Below are 15873 nucleotides of genomic sequence, written 5' to 3'. Positions count from 1 at the left end.
CACCCAGATGCTCTCAGCAGACCCTGCCTGCAGGCCGATCGAGGGTCCTTACCACCCAGATGCTCTCAACAGACCCTGTCTGCAGGCTGATCAAGGGTCCTCGCCACCCAGATGCACACAATAGCTCTTCTGAAATTCACTTTTCCCTAGTGCTCAGTCTCAGCCTTCCTGTCTCTCATGCAGAGAGATCGTCAGAAATGCAGCCCCTCATCTCCTCCCATCTCGGAGGATCCTTATGTCTTTATGCAGACTTTCTTCCCTCTTCTGCCTAAGAAAGGTCCAGAATACGACACAGGGGTCCACAATTCCCTGCCTGAAAATATATCCTCCTGCCTCTGATGACTTCATCTCAGAATGCCCTGCCTCTCTCCTTCTGCATGTTTTATTTCCCTGTATCCTGGCTTTTCTTTCTTCCCCACACTCCATCCCTGGGAAATTTCACTAATTCTCATTAATTTGTTCAGAAAACTCACTAAATCTGCAACTCCATCTCTTCTCTCTGGATCTCTAGACTCTACTTTCCAACTCTTGCTTCAACTTTTCCAAATGCATATTCCACAAATACCTCAAACCCAATTCTGCTCAAGCAAGACCCAATCTCTTCTTCCACTTCTCCCTGTTCCCCCTCTGTTAATCAATGACATCAACATCACTACCCCATCTAGAAACTGACTGACAGCCTCACCTCCTGCCTCTCTGGATCAACCACCATGTCTGTACAAAAACCATGCTTCTGGCCAGGCACAGTGGCTCACACCTGTAATCCCAGCACTTGGAAGGCCGAGGAGGGTGGATCACCTGAGGTCAGGAGCTGGAGACCAGCCTGGCCAACACAGCAAAACTCCATCTCTACTAAAAATACAAAAATGAGCCAGGTATGTAATCCCAGCTACTTGGGAGGCTGAGACAGGAGAATCTTTTTTTTTTTTTTTTGAGACGGAGTCTCGCTCTGTCGCCCAGGCTGGAGTCCAGTGGCACGATCTCAGCTCACTGCAAGCTCCGCCTCCCGGGTTCACGCCATTCTCCTGCCTCAGCCTCTCGAGTAGCTGGGACTACAGGCGCCCGCCACCACGCCTGGCTAATTTTTTTGTATTTTTAGTAGAGACGGGGTTTCACCGTGTTAGCCAGGATGGTCTCGATTTCCTGTCCTTGTGATCCACCCGCCTCGGCCTCCCAAAGTGCTGGGATTGCAGGCGTGAGCCACCGCGCCTGGCAGAGGCGGAAGAATCTTGAACCCGGGAGGTGGAGGCTGCAGTAATCCAGGATTGCACCACTGTACTCCAGCCTGGGCAACACAGTAAGACTCTGTCTCAAAAAGAAAAAAACAAACAAACCCAAAACCATGAGTCTCATGCCTCTAATTCCAGCACTTTGAGAGGCCGAGGCAGGCGGGTTGCTTGAGCTCGGAGTTCAAGACCAGCCTGGGCAACATGGCGAAACTCCATCTCTACAAAAAATACAAAATTTAGCTGGGCGTGGTAGCTCACGCCAGCAGTCCCAGCTACTAGGGAGGCTGAGGAGGGAGGATCGCTTGAGCCTGGGACACAGAGGTTGCAGTGAACCGAGATCGCACCACCACACTTGAGCCTCGGTGACATAACCAGACCCTGTCTCAAAAAAAAACAAAAACAAAACAAACAAACAAACAAAACAAAAAAAAACCCGCCATGCTTCTCCTGGGCTGCCCGAAGCCAGTGACTAAGCTCTGCCAGAAAACTAATGCAGACTCATTCATTCTCTGGAGACATGAGACTCCTCCCATGGGCAGCCGTAGCTCCAGGACTCCATGTGGGCCTGATGGAAACTCTCTTAGATCTGTTCTGTACTGTAAGACTCTTTTTACCCAGTCTTCATTCTACTTCTCTCCCCTTCCACCAAAGTTAGACCTGCATTAGTTTGGAGGCTCCCCTTCCCTCTCCTGCTTCTCCCCCTCCTTCTCCTCTGATCTCAGAGGCACTCTGCAAAACACAGGATCAATCCTTCCACTTCCCTCTATAGTAACTTTTCCTGTCTACCCATTAGTTAGAGGGGGGAAAATAAATCCCTTTTGGCTCTGAGCCCTCCATATTGTGGCCCCATACCTTGTTTTTCGTGTCCCTCTGCAATCTAATATTCTAACCACGTGGTCTATTCACCATCCCTCAAATAACCATGTATTTCCACAGTTCCATGCCTCTGCTCATGCCATAACTTCAGACTAAGTCTCCATCCTATTTGCAGACCCATCAAACTATTCAATATCTATTTCCTTATAAGTTATAACCTATAGCTGGGGATATCTTTATCGTCTTTTACCTCCTGAAGCAGTATCTTATCTTCTACAACTGAGACTCTCAATAAATGCAGAATGGAAGCAGATGGAGGAAGCTGTAGAAGGAGATTTGGCAATAGTAGCTTAATAACCCACTGATAACAAAGGTGATAGCAAACACCAGTCCAAAAACCAAAAGCTGAGTAGTCTAGGGCACTTTATGTATGGGCAAACGGTCCTATGTAACGTAATAGTCCTCAAGAATAGCACTATATTTATAATACAGTATAATTGATTTCAGTTTGATAGCACTGAATATGTTTTGAGGTTAGAGTGAGTTATAGTCATACCGCTGCACTGTAGTCTGGGTGACAGTGCAAGACCCTGTCTCTAAATAATAATAATAATAGGATCTGGGCATGGTGGCTCACACTTATAACCCCAGCATGTTGGCAGACCAAAATGAGAGAATCATTTAAGCCCAGAAGCTTGAGACCAGCCTGGGCAACATATTGAGACCCCCATGTCTACAAAAAAATTTAAAAAATTAGCCAGGTGTGGTGGTCCTCCTTGTAGTCTAAGCTACTTGGAAGGCTGAGGTGACGGGATTGCCTGAGCCGGGGAGGTCGAGGTTGCACAGAGCTGTGATCATTCCACTGTAGTCGAGCCTGGGTGGCATAGCAAGATACTGTCTCAAATAAAATAAATAAAATTAAATAAAAATAAAATGTTTTAAAATAAAAATGATAATAATGAATAGATGTTATACCACAGTTGTCTAAACCCCTAGAATGTGCAACACCAAGACTGAATCCTAACGTAAACAATCTTGACTTTGGGTGAGGCCAGGCGCAGTGGCTCACCTATAATCCCAGCATTATGGGAGGCCAAGGTGGGTAGATCATCTGAGGTCAGGAGTTCAAGACCAGCCTGGCTAACATGGTGAAACCCCCGTCTCTACTAAAAATACAAAAATTAGCCAGGCGTGGTGGTTCATGCCTGTAGTCTCGCCTACTCAGGAAGCTGAGGCAGGAGAATCGCTTAAACCCAGGAGGCGGAGGTTGCAGTGATCCGAGATTGTACCACTGCACTCCAGCCTGGGTGACATAGTGAGACTCCGTCTCAAAAAAAAAAAAAAAAAAAAGCTTTGGGTGATAATGATGCATTAATGTAGGTTCAATTGTAGCAAATGCTCTGGTAGGCAATGCTGATAATTGGAGACTCTACGCTTGTGTGGGGGCAGTGGGTTTAATGGGAAATCTTTGTAGATTTCACTCAGTTTTGCCATGAACCTAAAACTGCTCTAAAAAATAAAGTTGGTCGGGCAAGGTGGCTCACGCCTATGATCCTAGTATTTTGGGAGGCAGAGTTGGAAGGATTTCTTCCTGAGCCCAGGAATTCAAGAGCAGCATGGGCAACACAGTAAGATTGTCTCTAGAAAAAATACAAAAATTAGCCGGGCATGGTGGCATGCACCTGTAGTCCCAACTGCTCAGGAGGCTGAAGTGTGAGATCACTTGAACCCAGGAGGTCGAGGCTGCAGTGAGCTGTAATTACACCACTGCACTCCAGCCTGGGCAACAGAGTGAGACCCTATCTCAAAAATAAAATTAAGAAACCCAAAATAGGCCGGGCGCAGTGGCTCACAACTGTAATCTCAGCACTTTGGGAGACTGAGGCGGGCAGATCACTTGAGGTCAGGAGTTCAAGACCAGCCTGACCAACGCAGTGAAACCCCATCTCAACTAAAAATATAAAAATTAGCTGGGTGTGGTGGTGGGCGCCTGTAATCCCAGCTACTCGGGGGGCTGTGGCAGGAGAATTGCTTGAACCCAGGAGGTGGAGGTTGCAGTGAGCCGAGATCGTGCCATTGCTCTCCAGCCTGGGTGACAAAGCAGAACTGTTTTTTTTTGTTGTTGTTGTTTTTAAAAAAAAAAGTCCGGGAACAATGGCTCACACCTGTAATCCCAGCACTTTGGAAAATCCTAGCACTTTGGAAGGCCGAGGCAGGCGGATCACTTGAGGTCAGGAGTTCGAAACCTATACAAAAATTAGACAGGCGTGGTGGCAGGCGACTTAATACCAGCTACTTGGGAGGCAGAGGCAGGAGAATCGTTTGAACCCGGGAGGCGGAGGTTGCAGTGAGCCGAGATCGAGCCATTGCACTCAAACCTGGGGGATAAGAGCGAGACTTCTCTCAAAAAAAAAAAAAAAGATACTTTATCAAGATTGAGGGTTTTTAAATTTTGTTTTGTTTTTTGTTTTTTGAGATGAAGTCTCATTCTGTCGCCCAGGCTGGCATGCAGTGGCGCAATCACAGCTCACTGCAACCTTCTCTTCCCTGCAACCTCTACCTCCCAGGTTCAAGCGATTCTCCTGCCTCAGACTCCTGAGCAGCTGGGACAAAAGGCATGCACCACCACAGCCAGCTAATTTTTGTATTTTTAGTAGAGACAGGGTTTTGCCATGTTGCCCAGGCTGATGCTGAACTCCTGGCCTCAAGTGATCCATCCGCCTCAGCCTCCCAAACTGCTAGGATTACAGGCATGAGCCACTGTGCCCAGCCAAGACTGAGATTTCTAGTTTGGGATTCTAATTTTAATAAGAGAGGAAAAACTGATCATAATTTATTTTAGGACTCAACACATTAAAAAATTTTTTTTTTAACTTTTTTTTTTAAAGAGACACGATGTTGCCCAGGCTGGTCTTGAACTACTCGGCTCAAGCAATCCACCCACCTTAACCTCCCAAAGTGCTGAGATTACAGGTGTGAGCCTGTAATCTCATCACTTTTAAAACAAATATTTTCTCCCCTCCACTTTTACCATGATATGCTTCGACATTTATCTGAATATCCCCCAATTAATTGATAGCATAATTATTTAAGATTCCATCAGGGATGATCCTGCAACAATATTCAAGTGCTTGCCGAATTATGTCTTGCACATTGCATTTTTCCATTTCCTTTTTCTCAGTGAAGGTACTGCCTTTGCTTGAGTTTGTTTGTTTGTTCGTTTGTTTGTTGTTTTTTGTTTTTTGAGACAGAGTCTCACTGTCGCCCAGTCTGGAGTGCAATGGCGCGACTTAGCTCACTGCAACCTCCACCTCCTGGATTCAAGCGATTCTTCTGCCTCGGCCTCAGCGTCCCAAGTAGCTGGGATTATAGGCATGCGCCACCAAGCCCAGCTAATTTCTGTATTTGTAGTAGAGACGGGGATTCACCATGTTGGTCAGGCTGGTCTTGAACTCCTGACCTCAGATGATCCACCCGCCTCGCCCTCCCAAAGTGCTGGGATTATAAGCGTGAGCCACTGCTCCCAGCTTCATCTTTGCTTCTTTACATTGAGAAGATATATTCCAACTCTTAACTCTGTCTTTCCATCCCATTTCACATCATTTCTGAACGCTCATGACATTTTACCCACACCTTTCATGGCACCTAGCTTTTTAACTGTCTGTCTGATCTGTTTATATTAAGAAGGTAAGATGTAAGCTCCTTGGAGATAGTGACTATGTTTATTCAAATGTATATCCTTACTGGACACGGTGGCTCCCGCCTATAATCCCAGCACTTTGGGAGGCCGAGGCAGGCGGATCACGAGGTCAGGAGTTTGATACCAGCCTGACCAACACAGTGAAACCCTGTCTCTACTAAAAATATAAAAATTAGCTGGGCATGGTGGTGCGTGCCTGTAGTCTCAGCTACTCGGGAGGCTGAGGCAGGAGAATCGCTTGAACCCAGGAGGCAGAGGTTGTGGTGAGCCAAGACCGTGCCACTGCACTCTAGCCTGGGGAACAGAGCGAGACTCTGTCTCAGAAAAAAAAAAAAATGTATATCCTCAGAGTGTCTTTCAATAGTAGTCAGTAAACATTTAACAATTTAGGCAACAAGGTGACTGTCCAAGGTTATCAGTCAGGTATCTGCCTATTGAGAATTAATGACAAAAATAGAGCTTTTTCACAAGATGGCGCCGAAAGCGAAGAAGGAAGCTCCTGCCCCTCCTAAAGCCGAAGCCAAAGCAAAGGCTTTAAAGGCCAAGAAGGCTGTGTTGAAAGGTGTCCACAGCCACAAAAAAAAAAGAAGATCCGCACATCACCCACCTTCCGGCAGTCCAAGACCCTGCGACTCCACAGACAGCCCAAATATCCTCGGAAGAGCGCCCCCAGGAGAAACAAGCTTGACCACTATGCTATCATCAAGTTTCCACTGACCACTAAGTCTGCCATGAAGAAGATAAAAGACAACAACACGCTTGTGTTCATTGTGGATGTTAAAGCCAACAAGCACCAGATTAAACAGGCTGTGAAGAAGCTCTATGACATTGATGTTGCCAAGGTCAACACCCTGATTCGGCCTGATGGAGAGAAGAAGGTATATGTTCGACTGGCTCCTGATTATGATGCTTTGGATGTTGCCAACAAAATTGGGATCATCTAAACTGAGTCCAGCTGCCTAATTCTAAATATATATATATATCTTTTCACCATAAAAAAATATATATATATATAAATATATATGGACAAAACAGATTCTGCTGTGAGGGACTACATATACAACTAGGCAATTACCAGACCATATTTAAAAATAGAACTTTCACCCACACCTGTCCAGGAAACTAACCTGCTTACTTAGAATAAACAATCAAGGAAGCCAGCCTGCTACAAGTTAGACTTACAGAGAAAGCCAGATTGCTATCTCTAGTGACAATCCAGGAAACCGAACAACAACTTCCCTAACAATTGGACCCAAATGGCCAGAACTTGATTAATAACTGACAGCTTCCCTAATTTTTGTCCCACTTCCAACATAGGACCAACCAGGCTAAGCCAAATATGTACCCATAACCAATCACATCAGATGCCCGACTTCTAGTAAACCCTCAGACAGCTTCCCTTGTAAACCTCCAATCAGAACATACCTAAAGGCTTCCCTTTTTTCCACAGTAAAGCTTTCCTCTCCTCTGTCAAAATGCAAGTCTGACTCCCTTGCTATAGCAAGCTCATTACAGCCTTTGTTTCTCTCATTTAGCTAGTCTTTACTGCTACCGTCATTTAATGGAAATTTACTGGAATCATCCTAAAGAAGAAATAACAATTCATATAAGCTGGGAATTGAATGAGTCAGGAATGGCCAAAGGAAAGCCTTGTCACGGACTGCGGACTGCGGGGCCTACAGGCAGGACCTGGCAATGGGCATCATCTGGCTAAAGACGAGTCGTGGCCTCGGCCTGGGGAACAGCTGCCACGGCCTAGTTGCCCCTGGGGTCAGTTCAGGAGAGCGCGCAACCCAACTAGGGTGACAAAGCCAACACCTGCAGCTGCATTACACAATGCTCCCTCCCTCCGCTCACTGCCCTCCATTAACCATTTAGTAGAAATCACTCTGGAACATTCAGCTGGCACAAGTCCATCATTCTGACAACTCATCTCCTCAGTTCTAGTTGAATGTGAACATTGGAGGGTTTAGTTTCTCCTCTCTCTTCCACAAGCAATGTGCAATTTTGTGTAAACTTTAATCCCTGCAGTTTATCTAAGATTAGTTCAGTCTAGTTCAGTCTAGTTGCCTTGAGATGAATTCACTGAAAAGACTACACAGCGAGGCATACCATAGCTAAAAGTAACTGGCTTTGGTCATAAAGTAATTTTTAACTTTGAATTAATTATAAAATGAATACCTACACTGCAGAAAATTCCAAAACTGCAAAGTAATTAAAAGAAAGCTAAAACCACTAATAAGGGCACCATTCAGAGAAACCAGTGTTGCCAGTGTCACATATCCTTCTAGTCCTTTTGTTGTTATTGAGTGCGTGTGGATGGGGAATGGGGGATTCACTTGAACAGGATAGGATTTTGAACTGAATAGCTTTGCTTGTTTCTCTGAATAATGACTTACTTAGCAGCCAGTTCATGATCAAAGTATTTTTTCAAGGCACTTTCTGAATTGTCCAAGAAGAGGGGGAGCATCCTTTGTGACTGATGAACCACCCGTCCTTCCCTGGTTCTGTCTGGCCATTCTGTCCTATACATGTTAATCCCACTACCTCCAGCAGCCTCCCCTAGATTTATCTAGCAGAGCATCACTGCTCATTCTTCAGTATTGCACTTCCGTGACCCCTTCCCTTGCCCTAGCAGCAGGCCTGAGTGTTCCCACGTCTGTGCTGCCAGGAAGCTGCTGCGTTTCCACTGGGGCAGTTGGCATATGGCAGGGTGATTCTAGTGCAATTGGGTTTGTGCACATCTGTAAACTGGATATTCCAGGCGAGTCAGGACAGAAGTTTTCCACTTTGTACACCCACGACCTTGCAAAGGACAAAATGAAGAGAAAGCAAAGTAGTGGATGGAGTGTGGACAGTGGAGCTGGGCTGCCTGGGTTTGAATTCTGCCTCCACTATTTACCAGCTATGACCTTGGGCAAGTCATGCATCATCTGAGTATCACAGTTTCTTCATTTTTAAAACAGAAGTATTAACGGTATTTTCCTCATAGGGTTGTAATATACATTAATACACGAAAGCACGTTAAAGAGTGTCCAGTACATGGTAAGCACTACATAAATGTCTGAGATTACTGAGTTATGTGTAATAAGTAACCCAAGTATTTCCAAACTGATCACAATCTTTACTCTGCAATGAGGACATTTAACACTCCTATAACTAGCTCTCACTACAGTTTTCTCTGTACGTGGCAAACAAATATTTAATCCAGAACTCCTCTCTGACTACACTAGCACACAGGCATTCACATGAAACCAAGTTTGAGTAACGGTGCTCCACTATTAAATGGAGTTGCTACTACCAGAGCTTACATGCACCAATTTGCTCTCCCCACCTGGAGAATATTCATTCACCATGACACGTGCACACCTCAGAGTCAAAATTTATCCTTTGCAGATGCATCCTCCTCCACTCTCCCAACATCTCCAGCTCACTATTCCAAGAAACAAGCTTTGTTGGAGAACTGGTCCATTTCAGGGAATGGGGTGACTTCTGATTGTGCAATATTTTCTGCATGAATCATCCCAAACTAGATGGAACAAGCTCAAAATGTCACAGAAGCTGCTAGTTTTAAAATTTATATGGCATGGGCATGGTGGCTGATGCCTGTAATCCCAGCACTTTGGGAGGCCAAGGTGGGTGTATCACTTGAGGTCAGGAGTTCAAGACCAGCCTGGCCAACATGGAGAAACCCCATCTTTACTAAAAATACAAAAAATTAGCCGGGCATGGTGGTGCACGTCTGTAATCCCAGCTACTCAGGAGGCCGAGGCACGATAATGGCTTGAACCGAGGAGGCAGAGGTTGTAGTGAGTAGAGACCATGCCACTGCACTCCAGCCTGGGCAACAGAACAAGAATCCATTTCAAAAATAAAAATAAAAAATAAAAAAATTAAGTTTATATTCAAGTTGCAAATTACTTTCCAGGAGCCCACTTCCACAGTGAAGAATCAGAATCCCTTGATGTTCAAATTATTCAGCTGGAACCAAGAACTAAACTAAAAAAGGATACACAACTTTGCCATGTTTCCCAGGCTCTAATGCTCTGAAAAGAACATTTTATTTTAGAGTATATATATTATAAAAATAGCTAACCTAAAGGCTCCCTGACTTTGAAAGTCTCAGGAAGGGATTCACTTGTTCAAATATTCACCTAAAATACCCTGCTTTAAAGATACACAACTCTTCACTCTTCACACATCAAATGAATTAGGATTCTGACTTTCTTTTCTTTTCTTCCTTTCTTTTTTTTTTTTTTTTAGACAGGGTCTCACTCTGTTACTCAGGCTGAAGTGCAGTGGAGCCATCTTGGCTCACTGCAACCTCCACTGCCCAGCTCAAGTGTTTCTGCCACATTAGCCTCCAGAGTAGCTAGGATTACAGGCGCACACCACCACACCTGGCTAATTTTTGTATTTTTTGTAGAGATAGGATCTCGCCATATTGCCCAAGCTGGTCTCAAACTGCTGGCCTCAAGCAATCCACCTGCCTAGACCTCCCAAAATGCTGAGATTATAGGCATGAGCCACCATGCCCAGCCAGGATTCTGATTTTCTAAATTGGAAATAGATAAGGCTTCCCTCCGACCATCCCTAAATCTCAATTAGTTCAATTCAACAAAACATGCAGGTTTTCAATGACCATCAGATTTGAAACCAACAAAGGCAGCAGCCCTCAGCATAGCCTGAGCAGCCAACCTGAAGCAGATAGGCTCCATACCTCAAATGTCCACCTTCAAACAAAATAAAGCTTGCCATCTGCACACTATATCCTTTCTATCATAGCAACAAAATAAAACAGCTGCTCTCTCTTCATTTGACTCTAGAAGAGATAAGTATCTCCATGACTGAAAGTGAGATAACCAGATGAGATTTTTTTTAAGAGCTCTGCCTGTGCCCTTGACTTATGGATTGTCCCCCCGACTTATGGATTGTCCCCCCACCCCATAGAAGTCAAATACCCACATAAAAATACCCGTGAAAAGCAATCTTGGACCATTAAAAATATTTTAAACCTAAAATAAAATTCTAAGAAAGTCTATGACTAAACTGACCTTTCTTAAACAAATGTAAATCTTATTTGTGTGTTTTTCTAGAAAAACCATTCAGGGTAGGGCACAGTGACTCGTGCCTGTAATCCCAGCATTTTGGGAGGCCAAGGCAGACAGATTGCCTGAGGTCAGGAGTTCGACACCAGCCTGGCCAACATGAAGAAACCCCGTCTCTACTAAAAATATAAAAATGAGCCTGGTGTGGTGGTGCGCCCCTGTAATCCCAGCTAGTCAAGAGGCTGAGGCAGGAGAATTGCTTGAACCAGGGAGGCGGAGGTTGCAGTGAGCCGAGATCAAGCCACAGCACTCCAGCCTGGGCGACAGAGACTCTGTCTCAAAAAAAAAAAACGAAAAAAAAGAAAAGAAAAGAAAAGAAAAACCATTCGGACTCGAAAAGTACTGCTGTTTTTCAGTTGGTAAATAATAAAATTTGGACGTGAGGTAAGAAAACAATTGGAAGCTACTGCGATCTAAAGAAGCGTGGGGGAGGGAGGCCAGATGTCTGGTCACTTCCCCAGTTGCACGACCTTAGGCAATTCCTAGATCCTTTGAGTCTATCCAGGTCTGCGCAGGTAATGACACCTCTCAACCCAAAGTATGAGAGCACCCTGGCCGGTGAGAGGGTGCCTGGGAAGTGGGGAATCTGCTACAAAACGCAGGGGAAGCTAGCGGGGGGCCCTAGGATAAAGACCAAGAACCGCACAACATCGATTCTCTCCTAACACAAAACTAACTGCTCCGAGAACAAAATATCCCACCTTCCCGCGGCTCCGGAGGTACCCGCCACTGTTTTATTTCAATCCACACATTCCCAGTCCTGAGCAATCCTAACCCCAGAGCTGGATCTTCAGGGAACCACAAAAGACAAATAGGCCAGAATAATCTAAGTCCAAGGGAGCCCTCTCGGCCACTTACAAACAGGGTCTTCCATTTTCAAGGGTCTTTTCAAACGGATGTTGGCAGGGACCGTCTTCTCGATCAATTCATCAATGCTCTAAAATTAAAACGCAAGGCAGAGGAAAGTGCCTCTGAGTTAAAAGAGTCACCTCTGTGTTTTGCGACTACAAAGCCTTGTGGGAACCTCATTTAAATCGCCTCATTAGGGTTCTTTTTAAAAGAAAAGGAAAACTCTGAGCAAGCCAGAATGATTTGGAGGAAAGAAAATCGTGAAGTGGGGTGGAGATTCCGCCACTCGGGGTTGGATTTCAGTTGCAACCGGAGCTAACCGGTAAGCCCACTCTTAATCGGGGGGTCTTCCTCTTCTTGCAAAGTTAAGGTCCATTCACAGGGCCACTTGGGCTGGGGGTGGTTTAAAAATGTACACTTTTGAGGCACGAAGACTGGGTGCAGGAGAAAGTAAGCAGTTAAGAAGTAAGAAGGCACGAGGACCAAAGGCACGAATTTGCTTCCACGCCACGGCCCGGGACCCAGGGTGCGGGGACCCTGCGGAGCGCAGCAGAGCTCAGGGTAGGAGCCGGGAGGCCGCGCAGACAGAACCCGGGCAGGGCGGAGGGGAGGCCGCGGAGGGCCGGGTGGAGGTCCTTACCGCCAGCCCCAAGGTCTGCAGCATCTCTCTCTGGTCTTTGTCCCCAGGGCCGATGTGCCTCCGAGCGAAGTCGTCGTGTCTGGGCAGAAGGCGCTCCAGGAGGCGCGAGGCCCCAGCCGCGGCGCTGTCCCCGCCGCCACTGCTGCTGTCCCGGCCCCGCGGCGCCCAGCACGGCCCCGATCCCCCAGCCAGGAGGCGGCCGCCCCCGACCCCGCGGCCCAGGCGCAGCCCCCACGCCCTGGCACAGGACTGCATGGCCGCGGCCACCGTCCCCTGCCCCGGCCCGCAAGGGTCAGCCGCGCTCTCGGCCCCTCTCCTGGCCTCGGTCCCCCGGGTGGCGGCTGCGTCCGGCCTGGAGCCCCTTTCGCTGGACAGTCGGCCGGACAGATGGATGGACGCTCGCGGGCAATGAATGGGCTCTGCGCTCAACCAAGACACTCGCACAAAGTTGTGGCTCCACCCAAGGCACCTGCTCCGCACACTTTAAGCGGCGCCCTGGAGGCGGGAGGTGGGTTGAGGCCAGGAAGCCCTTGGCCAATGAAAGTAGACAGAGGGGAGGGGGCGGAACAGTTCCCGCCCCCGCCCCCTCTCCCTACCCTCTTCCCAGCCCTTCCGTAGAGTCCTGTTTCCCCTGGACCGGAGGTTGCCATCTCCAGTCCTACCCAGTCCGACGCTGGCTGGTGCCGGGGACCGGGACGCTCCGTACGCCCCCCGCCAGGGTGTGGAGCCGCACTGGGGCAAGATCAGCTGGGACAGCCCAAAGACTCCGGGCCAAGTTCCTGGGGGACTCGGCGGAGATGGAAGATGATTCTCGAAGCTCTCCATTTCCTTAATTTTGAGGTATCTTTCCCTGTCACATTTCATCTCAGGGAAATTAATATGCGCAGATGGCGGTTCTTTTATCTTTGCGGGAGCGTGATAAAGTTACTTAACCTCTCAGAGCTTCAGTTTTCTCATCTCAACAGAGCTGGATGGGATTTTAAAAAGAGATTATATGTACATGGAAAGCACTTGAACAGTAGATTTGAACACCCTGTCTGTATTTCTTTTCTTTTCTATTTCTTCCTTCTTCTTTGTCCTCCTCCCCCTCCTCCTCCTCCTTCTTCTCTCTCTCTCTTTCTCTCTCTCCCCCCCCCCCACAATATGTAACGCTATGGCTCACGCCTGTAATCGCAACACTTTCGGAAACCGACGCGGTAGGATAGCTTGAGCCCAGGAGTTCGAGACCAGCTTGGGCAACATTGTGAAACCCTGTCTCTACAAAAAATACAAAAATTGGTGGGGCGTGGTTGCGTGCGCCTGAAGTCCCAGCTACTCTGGAGGCTGAGGTGGGAGGATTGCTTGAGTCCGGGAGTTTCAGGCTGCAGTGAGATATGATCGCACCACTGCACTCCAGCGTGGGCCACAGAACGAGACTCAGAAAAAAAAAAAAAAAAAAAAGAAGTGTGTGTGTGTGTATATAGTTTTTTTAAATATATGTACTGTATATACGTATACGTGTGTGTGTAAAACTACAAAGGATATTTTGTTGTTTTTGAGACGGAATCTCGCTCTGTCGCCCAGGCTGGAGTGCAGTGGTGCGATCTTGGCTCACTGCAACCTCCACCTCCCGGGTTCAAGCGATTGTCCTGCCTCAGGCTCCTGAGTAGCTGGGACTACAGGCACGTGCCACCACGCCCGGCCATTTTTTTTTTTTTTTAATTTTTTTGTATTTTTAGTAGAGACGGAGTTTCATCATGTTAGGCAGGATGGTCTCGATCTCCTGACCTCGTGATCCCCCATTACAGGCGTGAGCCACTGCGCCCAGCAAAAGTACAAAAGATATTAAGATAGACATTTTTCACTGTCGTCTTACTTTGAAAGTTAGCCATCTAGAACTGGATTTTTTGTAAATGTACCATCTCCAGCTGTCTCATGACAGTTTTAGCAAGAGAATGAACTTTTAAAATTCCAGTTGTTCTAATATGGGGAAGAAAGGACGGAAGTAATCAGAACATTACTTGTACTTAGACTAGGGGAAAATAGAACCTGTTCTCTTTCTTGCTTATCTGCTAAGTTTCCTCCTCCAATCACCCTTAACAGATTCTGGGCTCTGTACCCAGGAGGCACAGACTATCCAGAGAGGCAGGAAAGTAGAGATGGAAAAGAGGGCAGGAAAATACACCACAAAGAACAGTAGGTAAAATGTCTGTGTGACAGGTGGAGGCGGGTGGTGAGCTAGGAGGGCTGGGCTGAATGTCTCCAAAAAGTTTTTCGGCCGTTTGGAATTGAAATTACAACCTTCGGCCAGGCGCGGTGGCTCACGCCTGTAATCCCAGCACTTTGGGAGGCAGAGGCGGGCGGATCATGAGGTCAGGAGATCAAGACCATCCTGGCTAACACAGTGAAACCCCGCCTCTACTAAAAAATACAAAAAATTAGCCGGGCGTGGTGGCGGGTGCCTGTAGTCCCAGCTACTCGGGAGGCTGAGGCAGGAGAATGGTGTGAACCCGGGAGGCGGAGCTTGCAGTGAGCCGAGATTGGGCCACTGCACTCCAGCCTGGGCGACAGAGCGAGACTTCGTCTCAAAAAAAAAAAAAAAAAAAAAATTACAACCTTCATAAAAGTTGGGAGATCTTCTCAGTGCCAGATGGTGGGGGTTGTGGGGAAGGATTGGAAGGAAGAGGTAATCTGCATTTATTCCTATTCCTGTCTATGTTCTTTCTGTGTATCAGAGGGACTAGAAGCCAGGGAACAATAATTCCCAGATCCCTTTGGCTCCGCGGTGATGGATGTTATTTGCCTTCTGCCAAAAAAAAAAGTATATATACACACATATATGTATATGAGAATTGGGGCCGAGTGCGGTGGCTCACTCCTGCAATCCCACCACTTTGGGAGGCCGAGACGGGTGGGTCACTTGAGGACAGGAGTTCAAGACCAGCTTGGCCAAGATGGCGAAACCCAATCTCTACTACAAATACGAAAAAAAATTTAGCCAGGTTTGGTGGGCGTGCTTGTAGTCCTAGCTACTCAGGAGGCTAAGGCATGAGAATCACTTGAACCTGGGAGACAGAGGTTGCAGTGAGCCGAGAGCACACCACTGCGCTCCAGCCTGGGTGATAGAGCAAGACTCTGCCTCAAAAAAAAAAAAAAAAAAAAAAAAAGAGAGAGAATTGGGAAATGGAACAAAGGTAAAAACTGTTTTCTTATTTTCTGACTGCAGCAGACAGATACATGGACCACTGCAGACATGACGTGCTTCCTTACCAGCACCCCACCTTGAGGTAGCTGGGAAGCTGTGTCCACCAATGGGAATGTCCTGCAGTTCCTCAGCAGGAATTTCTGTGTACTAGACTAGAGCTTCAGTGGTTGACCTGAAGATAGCGTTGGTATTCCCTGGTTTTTGCTCTTCCAGTTCTTCCAGTGGTTTTGTATGCACCTATTCCTGACATATAATTCTCCTCTGCTTGAAATGCATTGAGTGTTTTTTGTTTATTTGTGTGTGTGATGTTGTGAAATAGGTATCTGGTGTTCATCCCATTTCCTGGC

At 46.9% G+C, this 15873-nt stretch overlaps 1 protein-coding gene and 1 pseudogene across 1 annotated transcript in view; one reads left to right on the top strand and one right to left on the bottom strand.

Annotated features, from left to right (window-relative positions):
* Positions 1-12827, bottom strand: part of GLDC (glycine decarboxylase) — a 112351-nt gene extending 99524 nt beyond the window's left edge. Inside the window, exons 1-2 of the mRNA XM_054502414.2 lie at positions 12343-12827; positions 11712-11790 (exon numbers count right to left, since the gene is read on the bottom strand). Coding sequence (XP_054358389.1) covers positions 11712-11790; positions 12343-12597 — 334 coding nt within the window. The 5' untranslated portion in view covers positions 12598-12827. The remainder of the gene's footprint in view (positions 1-11711; positions 11791-12342) is intronic.
* Positions 6210-6740, top strand: LOC129044492 (large ribosomal subunit protein uL23-like; annotated as a pseudogene).
* Positions 12828-15873: the final 3046 nt, after the last annotated feature.

This window comes from Pongo pygmaeus, chromosome 13 (genome assembly GCF_028885625.2).
Source record: "Pongo pygmaeus isolate AG05252 chromosome 13, NHGRI_mPonPyg2-v2.0_pri, whole genome shotgun sequence".
Taxonomy (NCBI): Eukaryota; Metazoa; Chordata; class Mammalia; order Primates; family Hominidae; genus Pongo; species Pongo pygmaeus.
Note: the sequence above shows the minus strand (reverse complement) of the source record. Positions and strands in the feature narration are given on the sequence as shown.